General features: G+C 37.4%; 2 protein-coding genes across 2 annotated transcripts in view; one reads left to right on the forward strand and one right to left on the reverse strand.

Annotated features, from left to right (window-relative positions):
• Positions 1–17: 17 nt before the first annotated feature.
• LOC136244284 (roundabout homolog 3-like) lies at positions 18–13,552 on the forward strand. Its single transcript, XM_066035829.1, has 8 exons — positions 18–203; positions 2,167–2,469; positions 2,582–2,857; positions 3,067–3,318; positions 7,020–7,114; positions 7,201–7,586; positions 7,694–8,458; positions 13,346–13,552. Exons 1-7 carry the CDS (start codon positions 155–157, stop codon positions 7,875–7,877), a joined length of 1,545 nt encoding a protein of 514 aa, XP_065891901.1. The 5' UTR covers positions 18–154; the 3' UTR covers positions 7,878–8,458; positions 13,346–13,552.
• A 5,420-nt stretch (positions 13,553–18,972) lies between these two features.
• The window catches only part of LOC136244277 (uncharacterized), a 30,283-nt gene continuing 25,692 nt past the window's right edge, over positions 18,973–23,563 (reverse strand). The window contains exons 10-13 of the mRNA XM_066035822.1: positions 21,972–22,541; positions 21,835–21,917; positions 21,343–21,445; positions 18,973–19,161 (exon numbers count right to left, since the gene is read on the reverse strand). Of these exons, the coding sequence (XP_065891894.1) occupies positions 19,124–19,161; positions 21,343–21,445; positions 21,835–21,917; positions 21,972–22,541 (794 nt within the window). The 3' untranslated portion in view covers positions 18,973–19,123. The remainder of the gene's footprint in view (positions 19,162–21,342; positions 21,446–21,834; positions 21,918–21,971; positions 22,542–23,563) is intronic.

Here is a 23,563-nt window from a genome sequence, read left to right on the forward strand (position 1 = left end):
ATACATCTGCGCGCAGCGTACCAATTCAAGTACTCGTTAAATTCACCCATCCATGCCGTTAGTATCAGAACAGTTGGCAGCAAGCTGGCTACTAATACTATAGCTAGCTACATTGATAATTGAAGCTGACGTGCCGTCCGTGGTGCCTAGGCTGATGATCCATTTGTTGATTCTGACAACACCGATAGCCTTGCAGGTGATTGGTGAGTTAACCTTTTATATTAATTTTTGTGATGACTTCACTGATTTATAGTTTTCATCGCAGGTTCTAAGGTAATACATGATCATAGCTACGTAGACTAGCTACAACTCATTGGCCCTGCATGCTAACTCATATCTAGTTATCTACTGTATATACATGCGTAGTTCCTATGCAAAAGGTTCAAAAGATGTATATAAGCTTTAAAGCCTTGGTCCTTGCTGCTAACTACATGATAAGTTATATTGTGCTAAAACCCACTCAGTTTTGCTAGCTAGCTATGCATTTCACTTTTTTCCGGAACGACGGTATGTTGCAATCGTGTAATTCATAACTGTATTTAAAATTCCTAATTCTGTGAAATGGTGCACATTGTCACTGTGAGTCACGTTACATCTTCAGTCATTTAACTAGCACTATCTGTTAGCTATAAACACATGTACAGAGACTAACAGTCTTACTGGCTGTAACATACATAGTTATACAAATGTGCCAGATTGACCTAAACTCAACACTATCCAGTAGTTGAAGCTAGATCACTATAACTATATCTGCTATGGGGTCTAGATTTGGTTTCTTAAACTTTTGTGTGTGTGTGTGTGTGTGTGTGTGTGTGTATGTGTGTGTATGGTGAAGCAAGATAGCCAAGTGGCTAAAGCACAATCGAAAGGTTCTAAGTTGATGCTCAGTTGATATTGTTGTTGACTTGGTTCCTTGACTCCTGTCTACCCATGGCCAGCTGTTTACATGGGGACCTGGTGATTTGTCAACTGGAGAAGTACCTCACCCAGCTGTAATATCAATGGGTACTAACTGCGGAAGAAGTAAATTCCCAATTGTTCATGTCTCACATAACAGGTGAAGGTCCAGGAGGGACTTCAGGTGCACACAAGTATCCCGGTGCTGGTTCACTGGATAAGTATGACCATCTAGGTAGCCAAAGGCTTGCTTTATGGCTGTACATGAGTGTGGGTGCAGTGGTGGGTGCATGTGTGTAGAGAGTAAGTTAATGAGTGTTGTCAATATGTAAAGCTATACTGCTGCAACTGTACAAGACTGAAGCTATAGCTACATTTTGTAGTGGCATCTTTTGCAGAATCTATAGTTTTTAGATGACAATTTTAAATAGTTGTAGCTGCATAACACTTGGAGATTGGCTATTTATCATCTTCAACTTGAGCAAATCATATGCTGCCAGTGGAAGCTATAGTTATATTCATTCATGCAATATTGTTGCCAAGCACATCAATCTGCCTATGCAAATTTTCAATTTATTAAGGATAGTTGTGACTGCAGACCATAAGATCACCGACAGGTGCTACTTCATGAAGCTTTAATACCATCTATGTGGTACCAGTACACTGATTATGGAATTCTCTCCCAGTGATTAATGCCTCTCTCCCTATCCAACAAATCAAAAGGCAATAAAAAACTTATTTTTGGAATAATTTTGTTAACAATTTTAATGTAAACAACAATTGTACCCTCCATTACTTGTGTCTTGTTGCAAGTGTTCTAAATTCTCCTGCCCTGTAAATTTTAATCATTTATGAGTAGCTAAGTTTGTGTTTTTGTATGTTGTCTACATGTACTGTAGTTAAGTGATTAATCAGTATTTTCAGCAATTAGTTTGGAAAGTTGGCATGCACATGTTGCCATCTGACCTTCAACACCACCACACTATTTTTGTATAACCATTTAATTCTGTAATCTTACATCTGGAACTGTAAAGCAATAATAAATAAATACATAAATAAATAAATAAAGTATATAATATGTACAGAAGGCTCACCAGTTTCATTGAAATTTTATTCGTATCAAGGAAAACACTGGTTTAATTAACCCCTGCCTTCAGTATATTTAATTTATGCGTTGCATGTAATGTGGCTGCATAGATCATACTGAGTACAGTGCAATTAACTGGATCATCTTTTGAAGTTGTGCTTTTGTTGGTTTTTTATGCATAGGTGCAACATTGGCAAAGGTTGTGTCTGAGCCACCAGCTCGATATGTTCTTGAAGGTGGTCCAGCAACGTTAAAGTGTCATTATGCCAATGAAGATGGAGTATTTCAAAATTACATAACAAATGCTCAGTGGTATCGATATTTCCCAAATGGCAGTTCAGATCCAATTGGAGAAAATAGTCCAGTTTCTGTGTACATGTATTCCTTGATATTCTACCCCACTGTGAGGGAAGTTGATCAAGGGAACTACTACTGCTGTGCACCAGGTGGAGGGTGTAGTGCACAGTCATTAGTGGCCATTGCAGGTATATCATAGTCTTTGTAATGCATACAGCAGCTATTTCAGTGTGTTGTCTAACTCATGCATCCTACCTTAATGTCATGTGTTGAAATTTGCTTTTATGTACATATATATAGTTCCTCCGGTTGTTGCAGTAGTCACCACAAACTACACTGCGTTTGTCGGCTCAAGTGTAACTCTAGTATGTAAAATTGTTGATAAGGGTTCTCCTCCAGCATCATTCCGATGGAGAAGACATGGGTTGTATATCCCTGATGATCACACTGTAACCAATGACACCCATACCATGTTGCCACTTACTAACTTGGCTGAAGCAGATAACGGATTTTATAGATGTGTTGCTGATGGGGTACTAACATTTAATACACATGAGGTTTATCTAAATTTGCAAGGTTAGCACTCAGCATGCTTGTGTTGTATGTGACCTTGACAGCTTACTATAATATTTGCATCCAGTGGCAATTATGTTTGTGTATTTAGTTATACTGCATATTCCATACAAATCAATATTTGATAATGCGTTCCCTACCACAATGGAAACATTATGCAAATTCAATTATATTGCAAACATGTCATAATTTGTATACAACACTATTATTAGTTTTTCCGGAGATAATAATCAATGGACCAGTTCAGGTAGTAGCCGGAACTACCGTTTCCATAAACTGCTCAGTATTACAAGGAAGACCATCTCCTGATATCCACATCACTACACCTTCTGGAGAAATTATTGAAATCAGTGTGATAATGTTCACTGCAACATCAAATGACACTGGAAACTACACTTGTGTTGGCAGTACTTCACAGATAAAAGTAACTGCTAGTCACCATTTATCAGTTACTACGGTCAATGGTAAGTGGCTACATATACAATGCCAACATGACATTTACACATCTACTTGAATAGGAGCCTGCATATCAATATTATAGTTGTGTAGCTAGGTAGCTATCTTTGATTTTTCTGTGCTACATGTATTTCAGGGATTGACATGAAGTCTTACCAAATGTTACATATATAACATTGATCATTAAACAACACTGTACATGTCTTACATTATAGCATGACTCAACTGAAGTTGTATGAAGCATCAGTGGAGAACACTAGATATTTTAGGCACTTATTCACCCTAACTACTATAACTGTGACACATTCAATAGGAAACTCTGGTGGAAATTCTGACATGCAAATCAATTGTCAAATTGGGTATAGGGACAAAAGACTAATCGCACTAGCCGTCTAGTAGCTGGTTCCCTTTGAAGTTTCTTTCAAGATAGCTGTAGCCCAGAGCAGTTTATCAGGTAAAACAAATGACTAGAGGTATCGGGGAAGAAACTTCCTTGACCTATTCTCAAACTTTAAATGAATAGGTAACATGTATACAGTTGAATAATTTCAATTACGCAGTGAACGTTATAGCTAGCCATATATTTTATCTGTCTCAAATGAGACATGTCTGTGCTAATATCATCTCTGTACTAATACTACTTGGCTAGTAGTTATTCTGATCCTAAGAGTAATGTTAAGGTATTATATTAGGATCAGTTGTAGGCACTAAACATGTTTACCTTGGCAGGTATGTAAAAGGCTACAATGTACTATACGACCTGCATAGAGTTGAGACCATGCTTGCACATATAAGAACAGGAATAGATATTGCATGAGTTGTCAATATTCTACTAGTCTTCTATGTCCTTAATCACTTGCAAATTCCCAGCAAACTTAACTTCTGGTATGTACATATATGGCTGCAATACTTTTCCTGGAAAACCCACTGCTTTTGGACATTGCATACCTAGCTGCCATACTTACCTTACAGCAATGAGCTATTTGTTGTTGTTGTTGTGTGTGTATGTGTGTGTGCGCGCGTGCATGTGCGTGTGCATGTGTGGATATGGGTGTACATGTGTGTGTGTGGGCGTGTATGTGTGTGTGTGTGTGGGTCTGTGTGTGGGTCTGTGTGTATGTCTGCTTGCACGTGTGGGTGTGGGTGGGTATACCTCTCAAAAATCTTTGAAAAAATGCATGTTCAATTCAGTTCACAGGTCCAGCATATCCAGTCTGAAGAAGTTTTAGAACTGTGAGACCTATTGCTTAAGATCTACCATCTGGTAGAAAATTGTATTATAAAGTTACTACATTTCCAGGAATAGTTGATCATTCTTACTGCTTCACATTTACTTGGAATGTGCTGAATACTTATTTACTATGAAAGCAATGGTTTTCCCTGGAAAGGTAGCTACTAATGTAATAACAAATTGGTTTTCCAAGAAATGGCATATGCTTGTATTACATGGCTTCTGGTAAACCATATTAAGCATTTCCAAGAACTGCTAGGTTATTTACAGTGAACCCTTAACAGTTGAAATTCTTTACCACTTCCTGTATATACAGTAAGCATGTACATACTGCTGCTTCAGCAGATTTATTACTGTACAATAATAATTCCCATTGAGCTACTAACTCACATATTTGATGAATTTGTGCACTGAAAAGTGCTTTTTAAAGTTCACACTTCACAGGATTATTACCCAAGTACAGGAGGTGTCTTGTGAAGGTGTGCAGCCCAAAGTCCCACCTGAACCTCACCTGTTATTTGATATATTATTATGAATAGTTGGCAATTTGCTTCCCCAGTTAATACACCCACGCATACACACAAAGACAAAGCATAGCCTTCACCTGGTATGATAGCATGGTTGCACCAACCCAGTGGACCAGCACTGGGCACCTGTGGACGACTCAGGTGATATGAGTCGACACAGGCAAATCATTCTGGGGAAAGACTAGTAACCCACAGGAGGCTGTACCATGTCTCACAGGTAAAGGTGTAAAGTCTCACCTGCATCTTCACTCGTTATGTGAGACTTAAACAGTTGACTTTTGCTTCCTGGGTTAACACCAGGCACCTATTAATGTTACAGCTGGGTGGTATGCTTCCCCGAGCCGCCAGGTTCCCATTTAACAGATTGGTATATAGACTGAAGCAATGTAATTTGTAAAGTTTCTTGTTCAAGAAAATAATAGCCATCGAATTTGATTACCAAACTGAGTGCTCTAACCACGCACACTTGGCTATGCTGCCTTATGTACACACTCACACTCACACACACTCACACACACACACACACACACACACACACACACACACACACACACACACATGCACACTATGACTGCATGCACATGTTGTCCTATACAAGCACCAAATAGCTTCTTCTTGTGAAGTAAGCATATATAGCAGCCTGGTACAGTATCAAGTATTAGTGGGCAAATGGAAACAGTGGAAATGGAAAACAGAAATAGTCAAATCGTCATATAAATGTGCCCTAGAGTAAAACCCTTGTTTAGTAGCCACCTCTTAAGGGCCACCTTCTTATAAAGACCACCTCTGTACAAAGACCACATTGTAATCAGATCTCAAAGCCAGATGGCTAAGGACCACTTTGTGATCACCTTTGATAAAGACCACCTAATTACATAGTAATATTGGTAGCTTCAAACATGTATTTCATGACTCATATCAATGCCATCACTCAAGTCATATGCCATCATTGCTTAGTTTGTACCAGCATATATATAGATAATATTATGGTACCAGAATGTGTCATACAAAAATATTCCATGCAAGTGCTAGTACACTATGTCTTTTAACCTGTTTTCTGACATGGGATGTTTGGAACCTAGCTATTATTGCAATGTAAAGAGGTGATCTTTATAAAAGGTGACCATGAAGTGGTCAGTATGCCTTAGCCCAGCATTTTTGAGATCTAATTATATTGTGGTCTTTGTACAGAGGTGGTCTTTATAAGAAGGTGGTCTTTAAGAGGTGTCCACTAGACAAGGGATTTACTATAAAGTATATTTATATGACGATTTGACCATTTCTGTTTTCCACTTTCCGTTTTCAGTTTCCATTTCCACTGTTTCCAATTGCTTGGTATTAGTACCAGTATTTATTATGATGTACAGAAAATTTTCCAGGAAAACCACTGCAGCCATAATATATATGCACATATAGAATTCTATAATGACTGGGAGGTAACATGTTAATAGATGGCTTTTCTAAGAAAACGACTTGTAAATTCCTATCATATAACCGTTTTTCTAAGAACTATCATGTGTTCACTTTTAACTCCCACAACTGCTGAGGTACTTAACATATGTTGATACTTCACCTCTGACCCCTTGCATAGGATGACATCCCACAATTTCACCCAATACAAACCAGTCAGACACATGCCAGGCCTTAATTATTGTTAAAGTGTGCTACTAAAGTGCAGTTTCAATTAAAGGCAATAACAATAAAACTATGTAGCTATGGGAGATGACATTTACCACAAAGACTATGATTGCCTGTGATTTCTGTTTAACTTTAAATTACCTTGTAATCCCATCTACGATTATTTTGGATTCAATTTAAGAAGTTTCCCTATTATTTAGAACTTGTGACTCTTCAATTTTTTTTATTATATGACTTACAAAGCCAGGGAGTTTCATGGGTTAAAAACTAATAACCAGGGTTTGCAATAATGTGATTTGTTCATTCCCTACAGAAACAGGTACCAGTAATTCAAGTGTCAATATGACTTCATTCCTTTACTATTTCCTGGTTACTCTTCACAGTGCTAGAGATTGCAATTTTGTCAAGGTAAAGCTACAATATCACTTAGTTATGTACATACATTGGTAACTACCCCAGACCTATGTAGTTATTATTTTGTTTCAATTTTATAGAAAAGGGGATTTCCTGATCAACTTGCTACTGCCTTAAAACATTACATTGAGGGAATGGAAGATTACGATATCCAAGTGATTCCAATACTATTTAAATGTATTGGTGATTCGACAGCATTGTATGATGTGGAGATCACAGGGAATATGATCAACAACCATCTAAAAGAAATCCAGATAGCCGTAGAACTTGGTATTGTCACACTAACAATTTGTAACCAATCCTGTGAAGTATTATCTACTGATGTATTTGACCAGCAACAAGATGTTAACAATGATAAGTCCTTAGATTCATCAGTTATAATTGGTTTATCAGTGTCTGTGTTGTTCACAGTAATCATACTAATTTTCATTGCTGTAGTTGCAGCATTGTTTTGTGTAAGATACAGGTAAGTGAATATGACATTTGAATTTTAGTGATAGTTACTGTGCTTGCACAGGTACTGTCTTAATATACATAGTTATAATAATTTATAACTTTATCTTACTATTTTAGGAACAAAAAGTGTCAGCAAGATGTGGTTAGATGTACAGAAGCATTTACACCATCAGAACCTAATACCATTGAAACTATAGCTGCAACAAGCACAGATAACAAACCCATGCAAGTGGGTGTGAACGTAAAAATTTCAATCGTTAAAACAGATGAAGCTACATCTCCATCACTAGTGTGCCAGTAATGGCACATCACAATCATTAATTTAATTTTTCTGATATACAAGTGAATACAAATCCATCATATACTGTTATAACAACAACAATGTCATGATTATAATTTATTGTAATAATACTCCAGTGTCTGCAAATGTTATTTATTATAATAATACTCCAGTGTCTACAATATAGCTACATGATATATTATGTTTTGTGAATTTCTGTACATGTTTGTGAGTAGTAAAGTACATATTTAATGCTTTGTTGGAATACCAATATACGTAAGTACAGAATTATTATCATCAATAATTATAATTAAGCGCAAACAGCAAAATACATTTGTAATAGTAAGCATATAATGAGCTCTATCAGTAACTTGGACTAGCTATATTATAATATAGTTAATAATGGAGTGTATAAAAACCCTAGCCTGGTTTTCAACAAGTATACTGGTAACATACCTTGAACAACAATGACATTAATTTTGTTATTATAATTTTGGTCTTGACCATGTTGTTTAGCTCTACCAGACAAAAAGCTGCAAGTACTTGAAGTAAACTGTTGCAGTCATCTAACATGTTACTACAATGTGTGTTCTTGAGTGCAGGTGAGTTGTCTGACCATACACCGAGCCATACATCTGCATTCAATAAGTTAACATCTAGACTAACACTTTTTTTCTGCACTTTATAAATAATAGTTATACGGGCACAATGTGGAGTCTATGAAATTTATATCACTCACGTGACCATTCGATGACAGCTTATCAAGTTGCTCTTCTTCCCCAACTTAAAGACTGTGGTACCGTGGTTATTTTTGTGTCTACTAACGGTACATGTTAAGGTAGCAGCATCGTCTTGTCAGAACTATTGTTTTTGTGCCTGCTTTTGCTAGTTTCTCCCGGGACGCGTTAATTGGAGTGATGGAAACCCTTAAGCGAACTGCCAGTTCACCGCCTAATACAGACGGCAAAAGGATTAGAGACGAGGACTTTGCACTTTGTTGCAACCCAGCTACAGATAGTGTTATGGAGTGTATATGGTGTGAGGCTCATCTGCACGCGAAGTGTGCAAAGCTAAGTGAAGAGCAGTGTATTCTAATTGGTAACGCTACTAGAAATGTTGTGTTTTTCTGTACCCCCTGTCTAGAAGCACTTCCAGAAGCATTCAAGTCTTATGACGGTTTTTCGCTCGTAGACTCAAGAGTCTCAACCATTGAGAAATCAATCAGTGATATGCAAACCTCCACCCTTCAGGGACTGAAAGCAGAACTAACAACTCTTCAAACAATTAACTCTTCAAACAATTACTTCTAACCTTGCAACCAAAGTCAAAGATCTGTGTACTCAGAACACTACACTTCAGGAGCAGTTGCAAGTGGCTTCGTCTGATTTGACAACCAAGTCAACTTCGTCCCTGAGTGACTCTGATGCAGCTTCATCTACCTTTGATGTAGCTAATGAAATTGCTGAACGTGACCGACGCAAGAGAAATATTATTGTTTACAACCTTCCCGAAAAAACGGAACGAGCTGCTGACAAGGTTAAGTTTACTGAAATGTGTAAAGAAATTACTGATGTTGAATTAAAAATTACCAAAACTTTTCGACTTGGAAAGAGGGTTGAGAGCAAACATCGCCCTTTGTTGGTAGGACTAGAAACCGAAGATGACAGAGCATGCTTGTTGTCTGTTGCTCCCAGACTACGGCTGTCAACAGAATTTAAACAGGTGTTTATTGCTCTGGATATGACTAAACTGGAAAGAGAAAGACATCAAAAAGTTGTTGAAGAGCTCAAAAGAAGAAGGTCAAATGGTGAAAGTGGTATTTTCATTCGTAATGGTAACATAGTGCAACGACGTTCCCATCCTGAAACAATGCAGCATAGTACAGTAGCTGCTGCCCCTGCTGAGTCATCAAGCAGACCTTCAGGTCAATCGAATCAGTCCTCCTGATGAAAGTGTCCATACCTCTTCCTGGAATGATTTGGAGAAGTTGAAAATATTTTATACTAACATTGATCAGTTCTTAAATAAAAAAGATGATTTAGAAATGGCCATTGCTGGCAATGACCCTGATATTATTTTGATAAGTGAAATTTTACCTAAGGCCAGAGGGCTGGCCTATATTATCACTTAAAGAGTGTGCATGTGAGTTAAGCATTCCATTATCCATTCTATTTGTCAAATCACTTGATTCTTCCACCTTACCCACTGCTTGGAAAGAAGCTTGTGTTACCCCTATATTTAAGAAAGGTGACCGTCATGTTGTTAGCAACTATCGACCAATTAGTCTTACTTCTCCAGTTGTTAAAATATTAGAATCCATCATTAAAGATCAAATCCAAGACCATCTTAACAGTAACAACCTGATCAACCCTTGTCAACATGGTTTTACTATGGGTAAATCTTGTACTACCCAGTTACTCACTGCTGTTAACTCATGGACAGAAGCTCTTGAAAAAGGTCTCTCAATTGACGTAATTTATTTTGACTTTGCTAAGGCATTTGATTCGGTGCCCCATGTTAGACTACTTATTAAGCTTGAGTCTTATGGCCTTACAGGAAACCTTTTGGGATGGCTAAAAAGTTTTCTATCTGGCAGGAAACAAAAGGTTGTAGTTAATGGACAGTCATCATCTTGGTGTGATGTGCGTAGTGGTGTGCCACAAGGTTCTGTGTTGGGTCCATTACTGTTTAATGTCTACATAAATGACATAACAACACAAATCAGTAGTCCTATCTTACAATTTGCTGATGACTTAAAGATGTTCCACATTATCAATGATGCTACTGATTATCACCAGCTGCAGCAAGATATAAACAATTTAGTTGCTTGGGCAAACAAGTGGCAATTGAATTTCAATGTGTCTAAATGCCATCTATTGCATCTCGGCAAACCACATAACTATTGCGGTTACAGCATAAATGGAATCCAGATTTCTCCGAATGACTCCATCAAGGACTTGGGCGTTATTGTCGATAACCAACTAAAGTTTCATGAGCACGCTAATTCTGTTGTTACAAAAGCAAACCGTAAATTGGCTATTATACGGAAGTCCTTCAATTTCACTGATAAGACAATGTTTCTTAGCCTTTATAAGTCATTGGTGAGACCGATCATTGAATATGGTAATGCTATTTGGGGGCCACATTATATCCTTGATCAACAATCAATTGAAAGTGTGCAACGACAGTTTACCAAGTATTTGTTTAACTTTAATGATCTACCGTACTCAGAACGTTTATCAATATTAGGTTTGCCATCCCTGCAGTATCGTCGCTTACGAGGTGACATGATTCCTATTTATCGAATGATTTATAATGACATTGGACTCGAGCTATCTGACTTCTTTTCTACCAATACATGCAGTTCTACCAGGGGCCACACAAACAAATTTTTTAAACCACGTGCTGTCACCCGGCCAAGATCAAACTTTTTTGCAGTAAGGAGCATTAATGTATGGAACAATTTACCAGAGAATGTGATTGCAGCCCAATCTATCAACAGTTTTAAAAACCTACTGGATCAACACTTCTCCTCACAAATGTTTACTATCGATCATGACTGGTAGCTAATTTAAATTATGTTTGATTTTATTTTGCTAGCTATAGAATAGGATCATATACAGGCATTGCCTATGTATCCTAAATCACTAATACCATAGATTATATATACTACGTACCCGGGATTGGAAACGCCGGTTTTTATCCAAACTATCCGCGTTGGAGCGCACCCTTATGACAGCGAAGCGCCTAGCCAGGCGAGTAGTTGATTCTTTTCATCTTCTTGTGAGTTCATAGCTAGCTAATAGAGATATAAAGGCTACTTAACTCAACATTTCGTATTTCGTAGGTTTACTAAATGAAGGCATTATTTGGAGTTAGCTGACCAGGTGAGCTCGACAGGAATGGGCGGTCAGCGGCGAGGTCACCAGTTCTTTGAATTCTTACTCAGACCATGCTCAGACACAATGATACGTACGTTATTGTTACAGAGCAGACAGCACGTGTGATATGGCTAGGGAAATTACAAAACAAATTAAATTTTATGCAATTACAAAATTAGAGTGCATTTCTAGATGGAAAGTAGCCCTTAGAGTAGAAATTTTACTGGTGTGAATAGGTAGATGATTTTGGGAGAATGAAACAATGACATTGATGGTATAGCCTGGTGGATCTTTCCATTGTAATGAAATAGTTGAACCATCCAGTTGGTGTCTAAAATTGTATCGGAATCTACCAATGATTGAAGTCTTCTGGTTATTGTTGTTTTATCATAATGTAATTTAAGCACACGGGGTCACTAATACTGCATGCTTGTGATGTAACCTCGTGACACGTCAAGACAAATGGGCAGACCATTTCTCCCCTACCCAGTGACAAAGAGAAAAAAGTGGTCTGGCCTAACGGTATGGGTACCGGTCTTAAAACAACTGCAGCATGTTCCATTGACGAGGTAATAGTAACTGTAGCTATGGTTGCAAGTATGGTGCATTTCTTGTACAATATTACGTTGTAATACAATTAACCATTGTGGGATTCTTCCATTGCTGAGGACAAGCTAAGTGTCCAGAATTACCTGCCCTCACTTACCTTAAAGTGAATGTGCCATAGCAGTGACAAGAGTGGTGGTGATAAACGTACACGGCATATCTGGTTAGCACAGTGCAGTACATGATTACTGTGATTTCCAGTGTTGGGCAAGTTACTTTGTAAAAGTAACTAGTTACTTATTACATATTACTTGCAACAGAACTATTTAGTTACAGTTACATATTACCCATAAAATAAAGTAACTGTAATAATATTACATATTATATTACTTTGTGTCCACAGCCTTAAGCTGTCACGTGTGAAACTACCACCTTATCACATGACATGATTGCGTTGTTGGACAATGTGCAAATCTTGGTTATAAGTAAGAAGCTAGTGAATAAGCTTCATTCAGTAGGCCTCGTTACTTCGTTGTGGTTAGGCGTTACTCAGAGGATTACTAACGAGATTAGTAACTTTGTTACTTTTAGTAATAATATTACGTCATATTAGACTTGTTACAGTAATTATATTACCTAGGTAACGCGTTACGTTTGTAAGTAAAGTATCTTGCGTTATATTACCTGTTTTCATAGCGTATTTCGTTATATTACTTTGTTACCACAAAAGTAATAATATTACATAACGCATTACATAAGTAACGCGTTACTCCCAACACTGGTGATTTCCCTCTCTTTTGACTGTTGCATTGTGAATGCATGACATCAATGTGTTTGATGTACAGTGGAACCTGTCCTAAGCCGGTCACCTTCAGGCCAACATTTCTTGACGTTTGCTTTATACAATTGGGTTAGTGTATAGCTGCCTCACTAAAGGAATTAAAGTTAGCCAATTTCAAGAGGTGACCTTTCTATACAGGACAGGTTCCACTATACATTGTACAATGTTAGTGTTGCATTTGCTAATGTAGCTCAGTCTTTATATGTAGACTGTTTTTGTAGGTCAACAAAACTCTTCCTGTGCTGTGTCTTTCTACCACTTGTCAAAGGATACAGTGACAGTGCTTGTTGCTGTGAAAGATTCATCTCGCATTGAAACTGATAGGATTTTTGAGTTGACTATAGAAAAATTATATAATTTCTATGTTGTACCAAGTTCAGGATGTTCTTAGTAATAAACTAACAACATGATGGTACAGCACAACAGTGTATGTTGCAACATATTGCTAGAGGGATGGTTGTATGTATCCAGCAATGGAGTCGGGTATGACATGTCACTTATCTAGACTCTGTAGTTGCTGTGAATACATGTAGCTAAAACAGCCACTGCCGTGAAATTGAGTATGGTGGTAGGATGTAACATACTCTATTACAATATTCATTATGTACACTCAATTGACTTTCTGTTCCAACACAGAAACATTGTACACTTGTCTCAATCAGTGCTCCATGTGACTATCAAATGTTAAAATTGTGTAGCTATTAGTAGGTCTTCTTTGACTAGCTGAAGTGTTATTCAAGTTTGAGAGCTGTACAGTACCACTCTATACGGAATTGCCTATCATTTTAACTTCTGAAACTGTCCGGTTTACAATGATTGAGACCAGAAGCACTTAACAGTTTTACCATATTCTTGTAGAGGGGGTAGGAACAAAACAGCTAAGAAAGGGACATAATTACTTAGCTAGTACCACTTGGGTAACTAAATGTTAACCTCGTATACATTTTTTGTGGGTTTGAAATGCTCCCACTACACTGCACACTCCCGATAACTTTTTTGAGTCCATCGGCTAAATGGTTTAGACGCGACAGAACAACGAATTCGCTAGGTACGAATCTCTGGCCCCGGTAGGCGCCTAAGTAGCTATTAACCTACCAGTATTAGTGGCTTTAGGCGTATTTCAACCTGGATATTAAGCCTTCTCCTTCGTCTTCTACCATTCAAACACTTTGAAAATGGGCGGTTATTTGGGGGGTGCGCTCCAACGCGGATTGCTTTTAGCAAATGTACACGAATAATTGGATCACGTGTCTCCGTTTCCAATCCCGGGTACGTAGTATATATAATCTATGCTAATACCAAGAGTCCATAATTCTTTATTATGGACTCTTGCTAATACTAATACTAAACCCGAAGGCCCCGGGCTGTAGCGCACGAGCGAAGCGAGGGCGCTACTAAGGGCCTGAGGGTTTATAAATTTCATAGACTCCACATTGTGCCCGTATAACTGCTTTAGACTCTATTCCACATTACACTCAGATTACTTACCTCATCCACGGCTGTTTCTGCTGTAGGCTCGGCTAAAGCGGCTGGTTTTCTTACGATAATACTAGTGCCATGGCAACCGTGCGTCCTCACGTGACTAAATAATCGCGCTCGTTAAATCACTGCACGTGAACAACGCATAGCGATTGGACAAACCCGATTTTGAGCATATTTCATATTGTGCTTGAAGGCGTGGAGTATATTAGAAAACAAGGTGGAGTATATGAGATTTATTACCCACCCAAAACAGCCTAAATAGAGTCTAAGTTTTAGTGTTAAGTTTCTGACTCCACACTGCTGTAGCTACATGCCTACAAGGTTTATAGTGGGAATAATGTTTAGCTAATGGTTAAATACAGTACACTTTATTTACCACAGGACTCCTATCACTATTACTAGTACAATCAAAAGTTATTATTTGAAGTAAGGTTCCAGCAATAAAAAGTAATTTAAATTATTACAACATAACTCTGTGCATGGGAATTGGGCTACATTGCAGGCTACCATGCACCATTTGGTCAATGCCAAAATAGGGATTTTCCCACATAGCTACCCTGATTGTACTTGTTTGCTAACTTTTAAGTTATAGCTATGTTATAAACATGTGCTTTGTTATTATTCTACTATTACTACTATTAATACTTTACAGTGACCAGCACTGACGGCCTGACAGCAACGTGTGCTGCAGCCTTAGCCTAATTTCAAGGACTTAGACTTGATGACTTCACTTAATGACTTATAGCATTCCATTTTATACTATGCAAAAATCACAGATGATGATAATGAATGGTATAGTTACTAAGTTATTCCAAAAACTATCCAGGAAAGGGAGATAACAACCAGAACCAACAACATGTCCTCAGGCAGAGTAAACAATGCACTCTAGAATTTTGAAACAAATAGATGCAAGTGTGTAGTTACTTGGATGACAGCAGCAGTTCTCCAAATATCTGATAGCTAAGTGACCTTGATGTAACGATTGATGTTGGAAAACAATCAGGAGAAATCTCATTAGCAATTTCGATATTCTTGCTTCATTAAAGGTAGCTATGTAATAGATTAATGGACATGGTTCGACATGTCTAGTTTTCTACAGCAAAACTGCAGTTAATTGCAGCTAGATCATTAAGGGATTAATATTGATCATATTAGTTCAAAGTTATATCAATAACAGTGTGTATATATGTATATATAGTAAGTTGCTTTAAGGAGATGTTTCTTTCCTGTGTGCCATTGTGTCTTGATAGTCACATTTGTTATTCAATGGAGCAAACCTAATCATCTCCTATATATCACATAATTATATACAACAAGAGGAACATGTGGTATTGCACTCAAGTGCACAGGTGATACACACAGGTGTACTACACACTGCCTATCATGCCCACATATGTATAGTAATATTCTTGCTGACCTATTATGCCTGAAGGCCAAGGCTGTGACCTTGACCTTCAGGCATATAGCAAGAGGTATTTCAAGGCTGCTTCATTGTGAGTTCTTCAATTTCAGGTATATAGCAAGAGGTATTTTTCTGTTGCATCATTTCCATCAAAACTTTGTTCCATTTAATCCCAGGAATGCCCCACTGTACCCCACACCCCTTACTACTTGGTTACAAGTGTTACAATTACCAAAGCTATAACCTTAGTATATATACAATACTTGAATTATACTGTGACTATACAGATACAGAGAAACCCTTATGGAAGGGATTCACGTGATTATTTTTTTACCAATGGTGGTCAAAAGCCTCATTTAACTCATGATTACCATGTACTGCAAACAAATGATAGGTGCACAAGAGCATGTCATATACTCATGTTAAATACTTGCGGTAACAGTGTCCACACTCCCGCTAATGTATATTTTATGCTAGCTACAAAATTTACACTTTTCAACTTGATATATACACTCCAACCACCTCCTTGTTTATTTCTGTATCAGTTCCTGCATCATAACTACTGTAGCATTGAGAATCAACAGTAACTACATTATTGCAGTGGACCGGTGCTACAACTACTCATGTACAAGCCTTTGTTGTAGTATATAATTATTATAATGATTTGTAGGAGTGGCAAATCTGATGAGGGTGCCATGGATTATGACTAGGTTCTTTAGGAGAGTCCAAATAGCTTGCTGGATTAACTACTGTATAAGCAAATAATTAATTGATTTTATCTGTATTCTTTAAATACACTAGCTGTACACTGTAGCTGCTTATATACAGTACTCAACTATATTTAATTGTGGGTTTTAATTACCATGTAGGGTTGCTATTGGAGCTATAGTAATCATAATATAGACTGATGATGCTCAATAACATTTGGATAGCTAACTGCCACAAATATAGAAGATAAATCATCACTGGGTGAGATATACAGCACAACTGACATGCATACAAACTTTGGGCCACCTTCACTCCCCAGTCCCTTAAATCCACCTCTGGCACAGAATATTCAATACATAGTCCAACTGAAACAACAGCTAATACTATTTTTTTGCGTAATAGCCATTTAAGTGTGTCGTTTTGCTCTAAACTTGATAAAGTTTTATTAACTGTTTTCACATAGTAATGTGTATGCAATACACTTGTTCATAAACAAAATAGACTACATCGTAAAAAAACGTTTACTGTGGTTAACTTCAGTCCATGTAAGCACAACCACATAGATGATTTTTCATAGTGTTGAGTAGTGTTAACAAGCCCATTACACCTCCCTGTAATTAGTACGGCACTTACTGTCCAGTTAAATTCCCATGCATGGCCAGTAGTATTACAGGCACATACTGATTGTTGCATGTGTTTGTATTTCCCCAGATATAAGATGCTTTTATCCACAACAAGGCTGATACTCAGTACCTCATACACTCATCTGTTGCTTAAACTGCATAGTAAGATGAAATACTCAAGTTTTATTGGCTATTTACAGGTATCTAAATCCTGTAGATCCGTTGTTTTAATCTCAGTAGAACCCTGTCAGTTAGACAGTAGACATCCAGAGTTCCACAGAATTTAGACCCTTTTGGTGGTGAATTTGGTGGATTTGGAGGTGTCTAAGTTACTTAGACCCTTTTCATGTTTACTTAGACCCTTTCATGTTTACTTAGACCCTTTTCATGTTTATTACGCGCACCCGGACTGGTAGCGTTGGCAACGCATCTCCACCTGAAAATTTATTTTAAACAGTTACGGGTGGAGTAATGGCTTGTTTCTACTAATGAACACTACATTTCTCTGTTACAAGCAGCTGTCAACAATGTTAAGGTACAACAACTACATAAAGGGTCTAAATAACTTAGACTTCAGACCACAGGGGTCTAAGTAATTTAGTAACCCTCAGGCCCTGTAGTAGCGCCTTCGCTTCGCTCAGGCACCACGACACAGGGCCATCGGGTTACTAAATTACTTAGACCCCTGTGGTCTGAAGTCTAACTATTACTTAGAAACCCTCAGGCTCTGTAGTAGTACCTTTGGTGCCACAACACAGGTTGCTAAATTCTGTACACAGCTAGGCCTGAGTCAAATATACTCAAAAATTTTCCGAAAATGCTTTCAGGAATTTCTCACCTATAATGCTCTTCAATGTTCCCATTATCATTGCTAGGTTAGCAACATTTCTTGCAATTATCTTGGAACATTTTTATCAGTGAATGGTCTATTAGAGTATTTCACTGAAAAATGACTGTTCTATTAGAGAGTATTGATCTAACTGTTGTTGTTTCCAGTTTCCACTGACTGCTCTAGTAGGGAGTATCAATCTATTATCATGGAATTAAGCTCTTCAGTTTGAATATTCACCTAATATGCTAACATTATGCTGGCATAGTACTCCAGCCTATTATGCTTTTTATTATGCCGGCATATTAGACACAGGCCTATACACGGCATAATTCATATGTAAATACTACCTGTATTATTTGTTTATGTTTTGGTGTCGAAACTATGTTCAGACAAAATCAGACCACAGGACCCAATGCTGAATAGCATTGGAGTCATTTATACATTTGCGGTCCATTTTGTCTCGTTATGGGGACATTAGTTGTTTCAATACTGACTAAAGACAGAGTTAGTATAGGTAGTATTGGGACACTATATTTGCTGTGGTAGAACCCTGCATGTCTAACTATTATATAAAAATTCTGCTAGTTGCAGAGTCAAGTGACGTGTTGTAATAGTTATACTACCAAAATGAATCATGCAGTGTTTGAATGGCACAGTTAATACAGCATAGCATAATTATGCCCACAATTAATACAATGAAGACCAAACTGTTATATTCCTTTAAGCAACAGGGATTTGCATGGAACTCATGCAAGTATAACAGCATACATTTATATGTAAATCGAGAAGTAGCACAGAACATTCCATGTTTTAAAATTTTGAATTCTAAAATAAATTACAGAAGAAATAATATGTACACAGCACGGTATTGACATGACAATTACATACATAAATTACAACAATCAGTTAAAACCGTGGTATGTAGCCAAATGATGGGCACAGAGTGGTGAGGCTATCGCACTATGCTGTATGTACCTGGATCAGAAAGAGCTACAAGGAAGACAATTGAGTGTTAGTAACAAAATGTATAATAATTAAGATAAGTGGTCAATAGAGTATCAAAATACAAAACATTCAGTATTTGAGCTAATCTACGTGGAAGAAAATTTGACAACAAAACTACCAATTGGTGATTAAATCTGATCTAGTGTGATTAGAATGCACAACATATTTTATGCAAGAATGAAACATTTGAATGTATAATTTTTGTGTCTATCTGTCTGTTCCTAGTTGTACCAAATCTGGCCTGGGTGAGTGACTTTGGGCATATGATGTGTAACTTGTATCCACAGTAAGCAAGTGATAGTACCGGGGCCTTCCAATGGAAATTTACAGAGCACAGTTGTGGTTATTCACTGTCCTCTATGACCATGCACTGTTATGGGTTAGGCTTAGTAAACTGAACTGTGTGTGATCATCTCTAAACTGGTGAAATACCTTAGGTAGTGATCACTGTGTTACCCACTCATACACGGTACTCAGTGACATAGGCGGATCTGAGGGGGGGCCAAGGGGTGCTGTGCCCCCCCTGGCCCTTCTCTGGCCCCCCTTGGACCTACAGTACCATATGTATACCAGAAACTAGAATCATGCATTCACACTGCATTTAGAGGTACAGAAAGCCAATTGGCAAATAGAAGACAACGCTTATAAATGTGCCTAACATTTATAGTTAAACTGTACGCCTTAAAGAAAGTGAGGCAAATAAATTTGAATTTTGTGCAAAGATCGAGATACTCTAATAGAGCAGTCACTACTCTAATAGAATAGTCGCAATTCTGATGTCATCAATTTACAAATTTTACAAATCGTAACAATGTTAGCTACTCCTTATTTTGATTTGGTATACACTTTACCATCAAACAGGTTATCTCAGATAGGCTAACCAATCTTTGCAAATCACACACTTTTTAAGTTAAGCATTATCAAAAATGCTCTGAAATTCAAACCTGGGAGGTCTGATTTTTAAAATTTTCTCCAACTACAGTTTTACAAACTGTATGTCCATCGTTCATCCAGCTATATGCTGAATAAGGTCATGCAAATGAATATAACTTGTGTTCTAGAATTTCCCCATAGCTCATAGTAGAATAAACACTGTTGTGCACTAAAACTTCTTGCCCCCCCTTGGCCCCCCCTGACAGTGTCTCCTAGATCCGCCTATGCTCAGTGAAACCAAGAATACCCTTGGGACCAACCAATAGTGTCCAAATTATCAAGGTGTTCTGAGATTAGTTTATATACTTAGGGATACTTTGGGACCATATCATCACCATTTTTAACTATCCTGATTGACTGGTTCCACTGTATGTTGATGAGTGATGCACACATAACTATCTGTACAACTTTGAATATTAAGAATTGAATTTTTTATGATAGCTATATGCAATCATCTCAGCAAAAACCTCACAATTTTGTTTCATTTTTTCAGCATTATCTACGGTGTCTAAGGAATGGATCAACAAACTTTCAATTTATTGTAGATTTGAAATTATAGCTTTAGACAGTAGGGAGAGCAAGGATATTGATTTGTACAGCTATGAAAATAAACTACAGGAACTTAATTTTACAGTCATTTGCATTAGTCTACAGCAGTGGGATTTGGCTTAAAATGCTCACCATGGATTGGCAAATTGACAAAAGTGTGGTTTTTGCCCAGTAATCACAAGCACATACATGTATGAAGGCAGTTGTATTGAAGAAAGGGTGATGATCTTGTCTACATCTACTGAATCATAAACAAACACACGTGACACATATACTATTGGGGCTACAGAAATGAAACAAAATGTTTTCGAACTCTCCATGAGCAAACGAATAAGATGACATAATTGCTTTGCAGCCATCCCTGAGTAATAGCTCGATTATAGCATGCATATATTTTACTTGTCTTATTCATAATTTCACCAATATTGTTAAATTTCGTATTTCATGAAATGCATGCCTATGCGGTTTTTTTCTGAGAAGGTCACATATAGAAGTCTGGGTGAAGATTGATGGTTTGTTACCATACAAAGACCACCATTAATCCTACCCTTACATTTTAGATTTTACGTGGATGATATTCGTTATGTAGCTAAGCTCGATCTGGTGATTTGTTAGCATCGTAATTATAAAAAAATGGTGCTTACTTATATAATATGAAATCATGTTATTAGAATTTATACTTACTTTTTCCTACAGACGTTTTAAAACCTGGCATCATTCTCCCAGCACCTGTAATCTTGTGTTCTAAGTAGACTGATTGTGGTCTTCTTGTGTCCATTTTACTAAGCTGTAAAATAAAACCAAGCTAGTACCAAAAGTTTACGTGTACAACAGCATAGATATACACATAACCAAAATTTTGTGTATACTTTTGCTACAAGTGGCCATTTATGGGGAGTTACAGTGTAACCTCAGTAATCCAAATCCCTATAGGTATTCAGATAGCTGAAAATTTTGAAATTGTGTGCAAAATCACCTTAAAAATGATGCATTTAACACTTCCAAAAATAAACAGAAATTTTGCATATTTTGACTACTCTAATAGATACATCATTTTGGTTTTCAATTAACCAAATTCTTATTTAAATATTTGCTGTATGTATATACTGGACAGATCTTAGGTCACTTTTACAAGAACATGAAGTACTGTGCAATACTATTATAACAGCAATTTACCTGGTTTAACGCATTTTTAGTGGCAGTGGCAGTGGGATATGGTATGTCATCAGAAACTGATGATGAATGACTCATTTGAGAAGCTGCAAAGTAAAATTGAAGAACTAAAAATAATTTAAAGCAGTTGTACTACTTACCCTCTGCAACCTGATGACCTGGTCTTTCAAACTGCTGTTGGTGAGTTAAGATTGATATGAGATTTTTTAAAGCAGAATATTTCTCCAAATCAGGTAAATCCTCAATTGGCATATCGTTTGGTATATCATGAAGAGAAATACTACACACTGTCCCATACCTTAAATTAAAAGGTAAAGTAGTTCTAATCTGATCTATCGACATAACAGAATCCAAAAATACTATGATAATATGTGTACGGTTTCCAGTTATTAAACTGAGTAGTGATTGACGATCAACATGAGCAAATACCATTCTAATATGACTATTATCATTGGAATCTTTATGGTTCAATAAGGTGTCCATTGTTTCTGACCATATCAATATGATGTATCCTTTATTATTAATACACTCTGTTGATTTCTGTATTGTCCATAATGACCAATTTATATTGTTTTCTGAGCCATGATACAGGTCAATGTCAGCATTGATCCTACACCTTGTTCGTAAGAAGTCTGTAAATTCATGAACTTTTCTTCTTGTGTACTGATCATTAGTCTCAATAGCATATAAAACAAATACATCAGCTGCAACTAAAAATATGCCACAAAATCTAAATATAAAATTGTTCATGATTAAGTTATAGAATGGTTGCAAGGGGGTTGCCTTCTATACTTAACCCCTAGCTGGGTTTTGAAAGTAAAAGTCAGGTAAATCAAGTAACCTATACACATATGCCCAAATCAAGTGGCTTCCCTCAAGGGTGAAGGGAGACCTACTCCTACTCCATTATTTTAATGGAAAGTTCAATATCCCCAGGTGAGAAAATACACTAATCCATCTGTCTCACACAGCCAGTTGTCTGTCTAGTAAGGCCAAGAAAATTCACCACAAATGTGAGTCCAACAGGTTCCAAGTAACAGTTGTAATATGGGAATGAGGGCTTTGCCTGATATGTATGCCTGACTGCCCTCGGGGCTGTGGCGCTCGGGCAGTTGGGCATACATATCAGGCAAAGCCCGAATGCCCCATGTTACTATTAATATGTAACACTTATCAGCCTGACAGCCTGTACAGGGCGATCAATCACCCAAGCCAATACGAGAGCAGCTACTGGATATATTATATATGCATACCTAAAATTTTCGATTATGGGTCAGCAGCTAGTACATTCTGGTTACAATGAACAAACATATCCTACAGATATCACGGAGAATTTTGGTTATGTGAGTTTAATGTTTTAATTGAATTGTTTCTGGAAAATTACGGAGTTCACTAAAGGCCTAGATGGGTAAGCTTGCTTGTAGAGTGGCTACTCCATGCAGAGTGGTAGCTTTGTGATAGGGGTATGTCCGTCTTTGAAAACGTGTAGAAACGATCGGTGAATAAGCTATAGCACTAGTTCTCCCCTTAGTACAACATTTTCCAACTCGTAGGATGGCGAAGATAACAAAATGCTCTCTGTCTGAGTAGCTTTCATGGCAAAATCCAAGTTGTGCATCCTAATCATGTGAGTATTTTTCAATCGATCCCCACAATCGATTTTGGCCTCAACATCTATATTATCACTGCCCAGTTGTAGCCCAGGCGGTTCCTTTGATCTGAGGTGTGAAAG

The sequence above is a fragment of the Dysidea avara genome, chromosome 14 (assembly GCF_963678975.1).
Source record: "Dysidea avara chromosome 14, odDysAvar1.4, whole genome shotgun sequence".
NCBI classification, from domain to species: Eukaryota; Metazoa; Porifera; class Demospongiae; order Dictyoceratida; family Dysideidae; genus Dysidea; species Dysidea avara.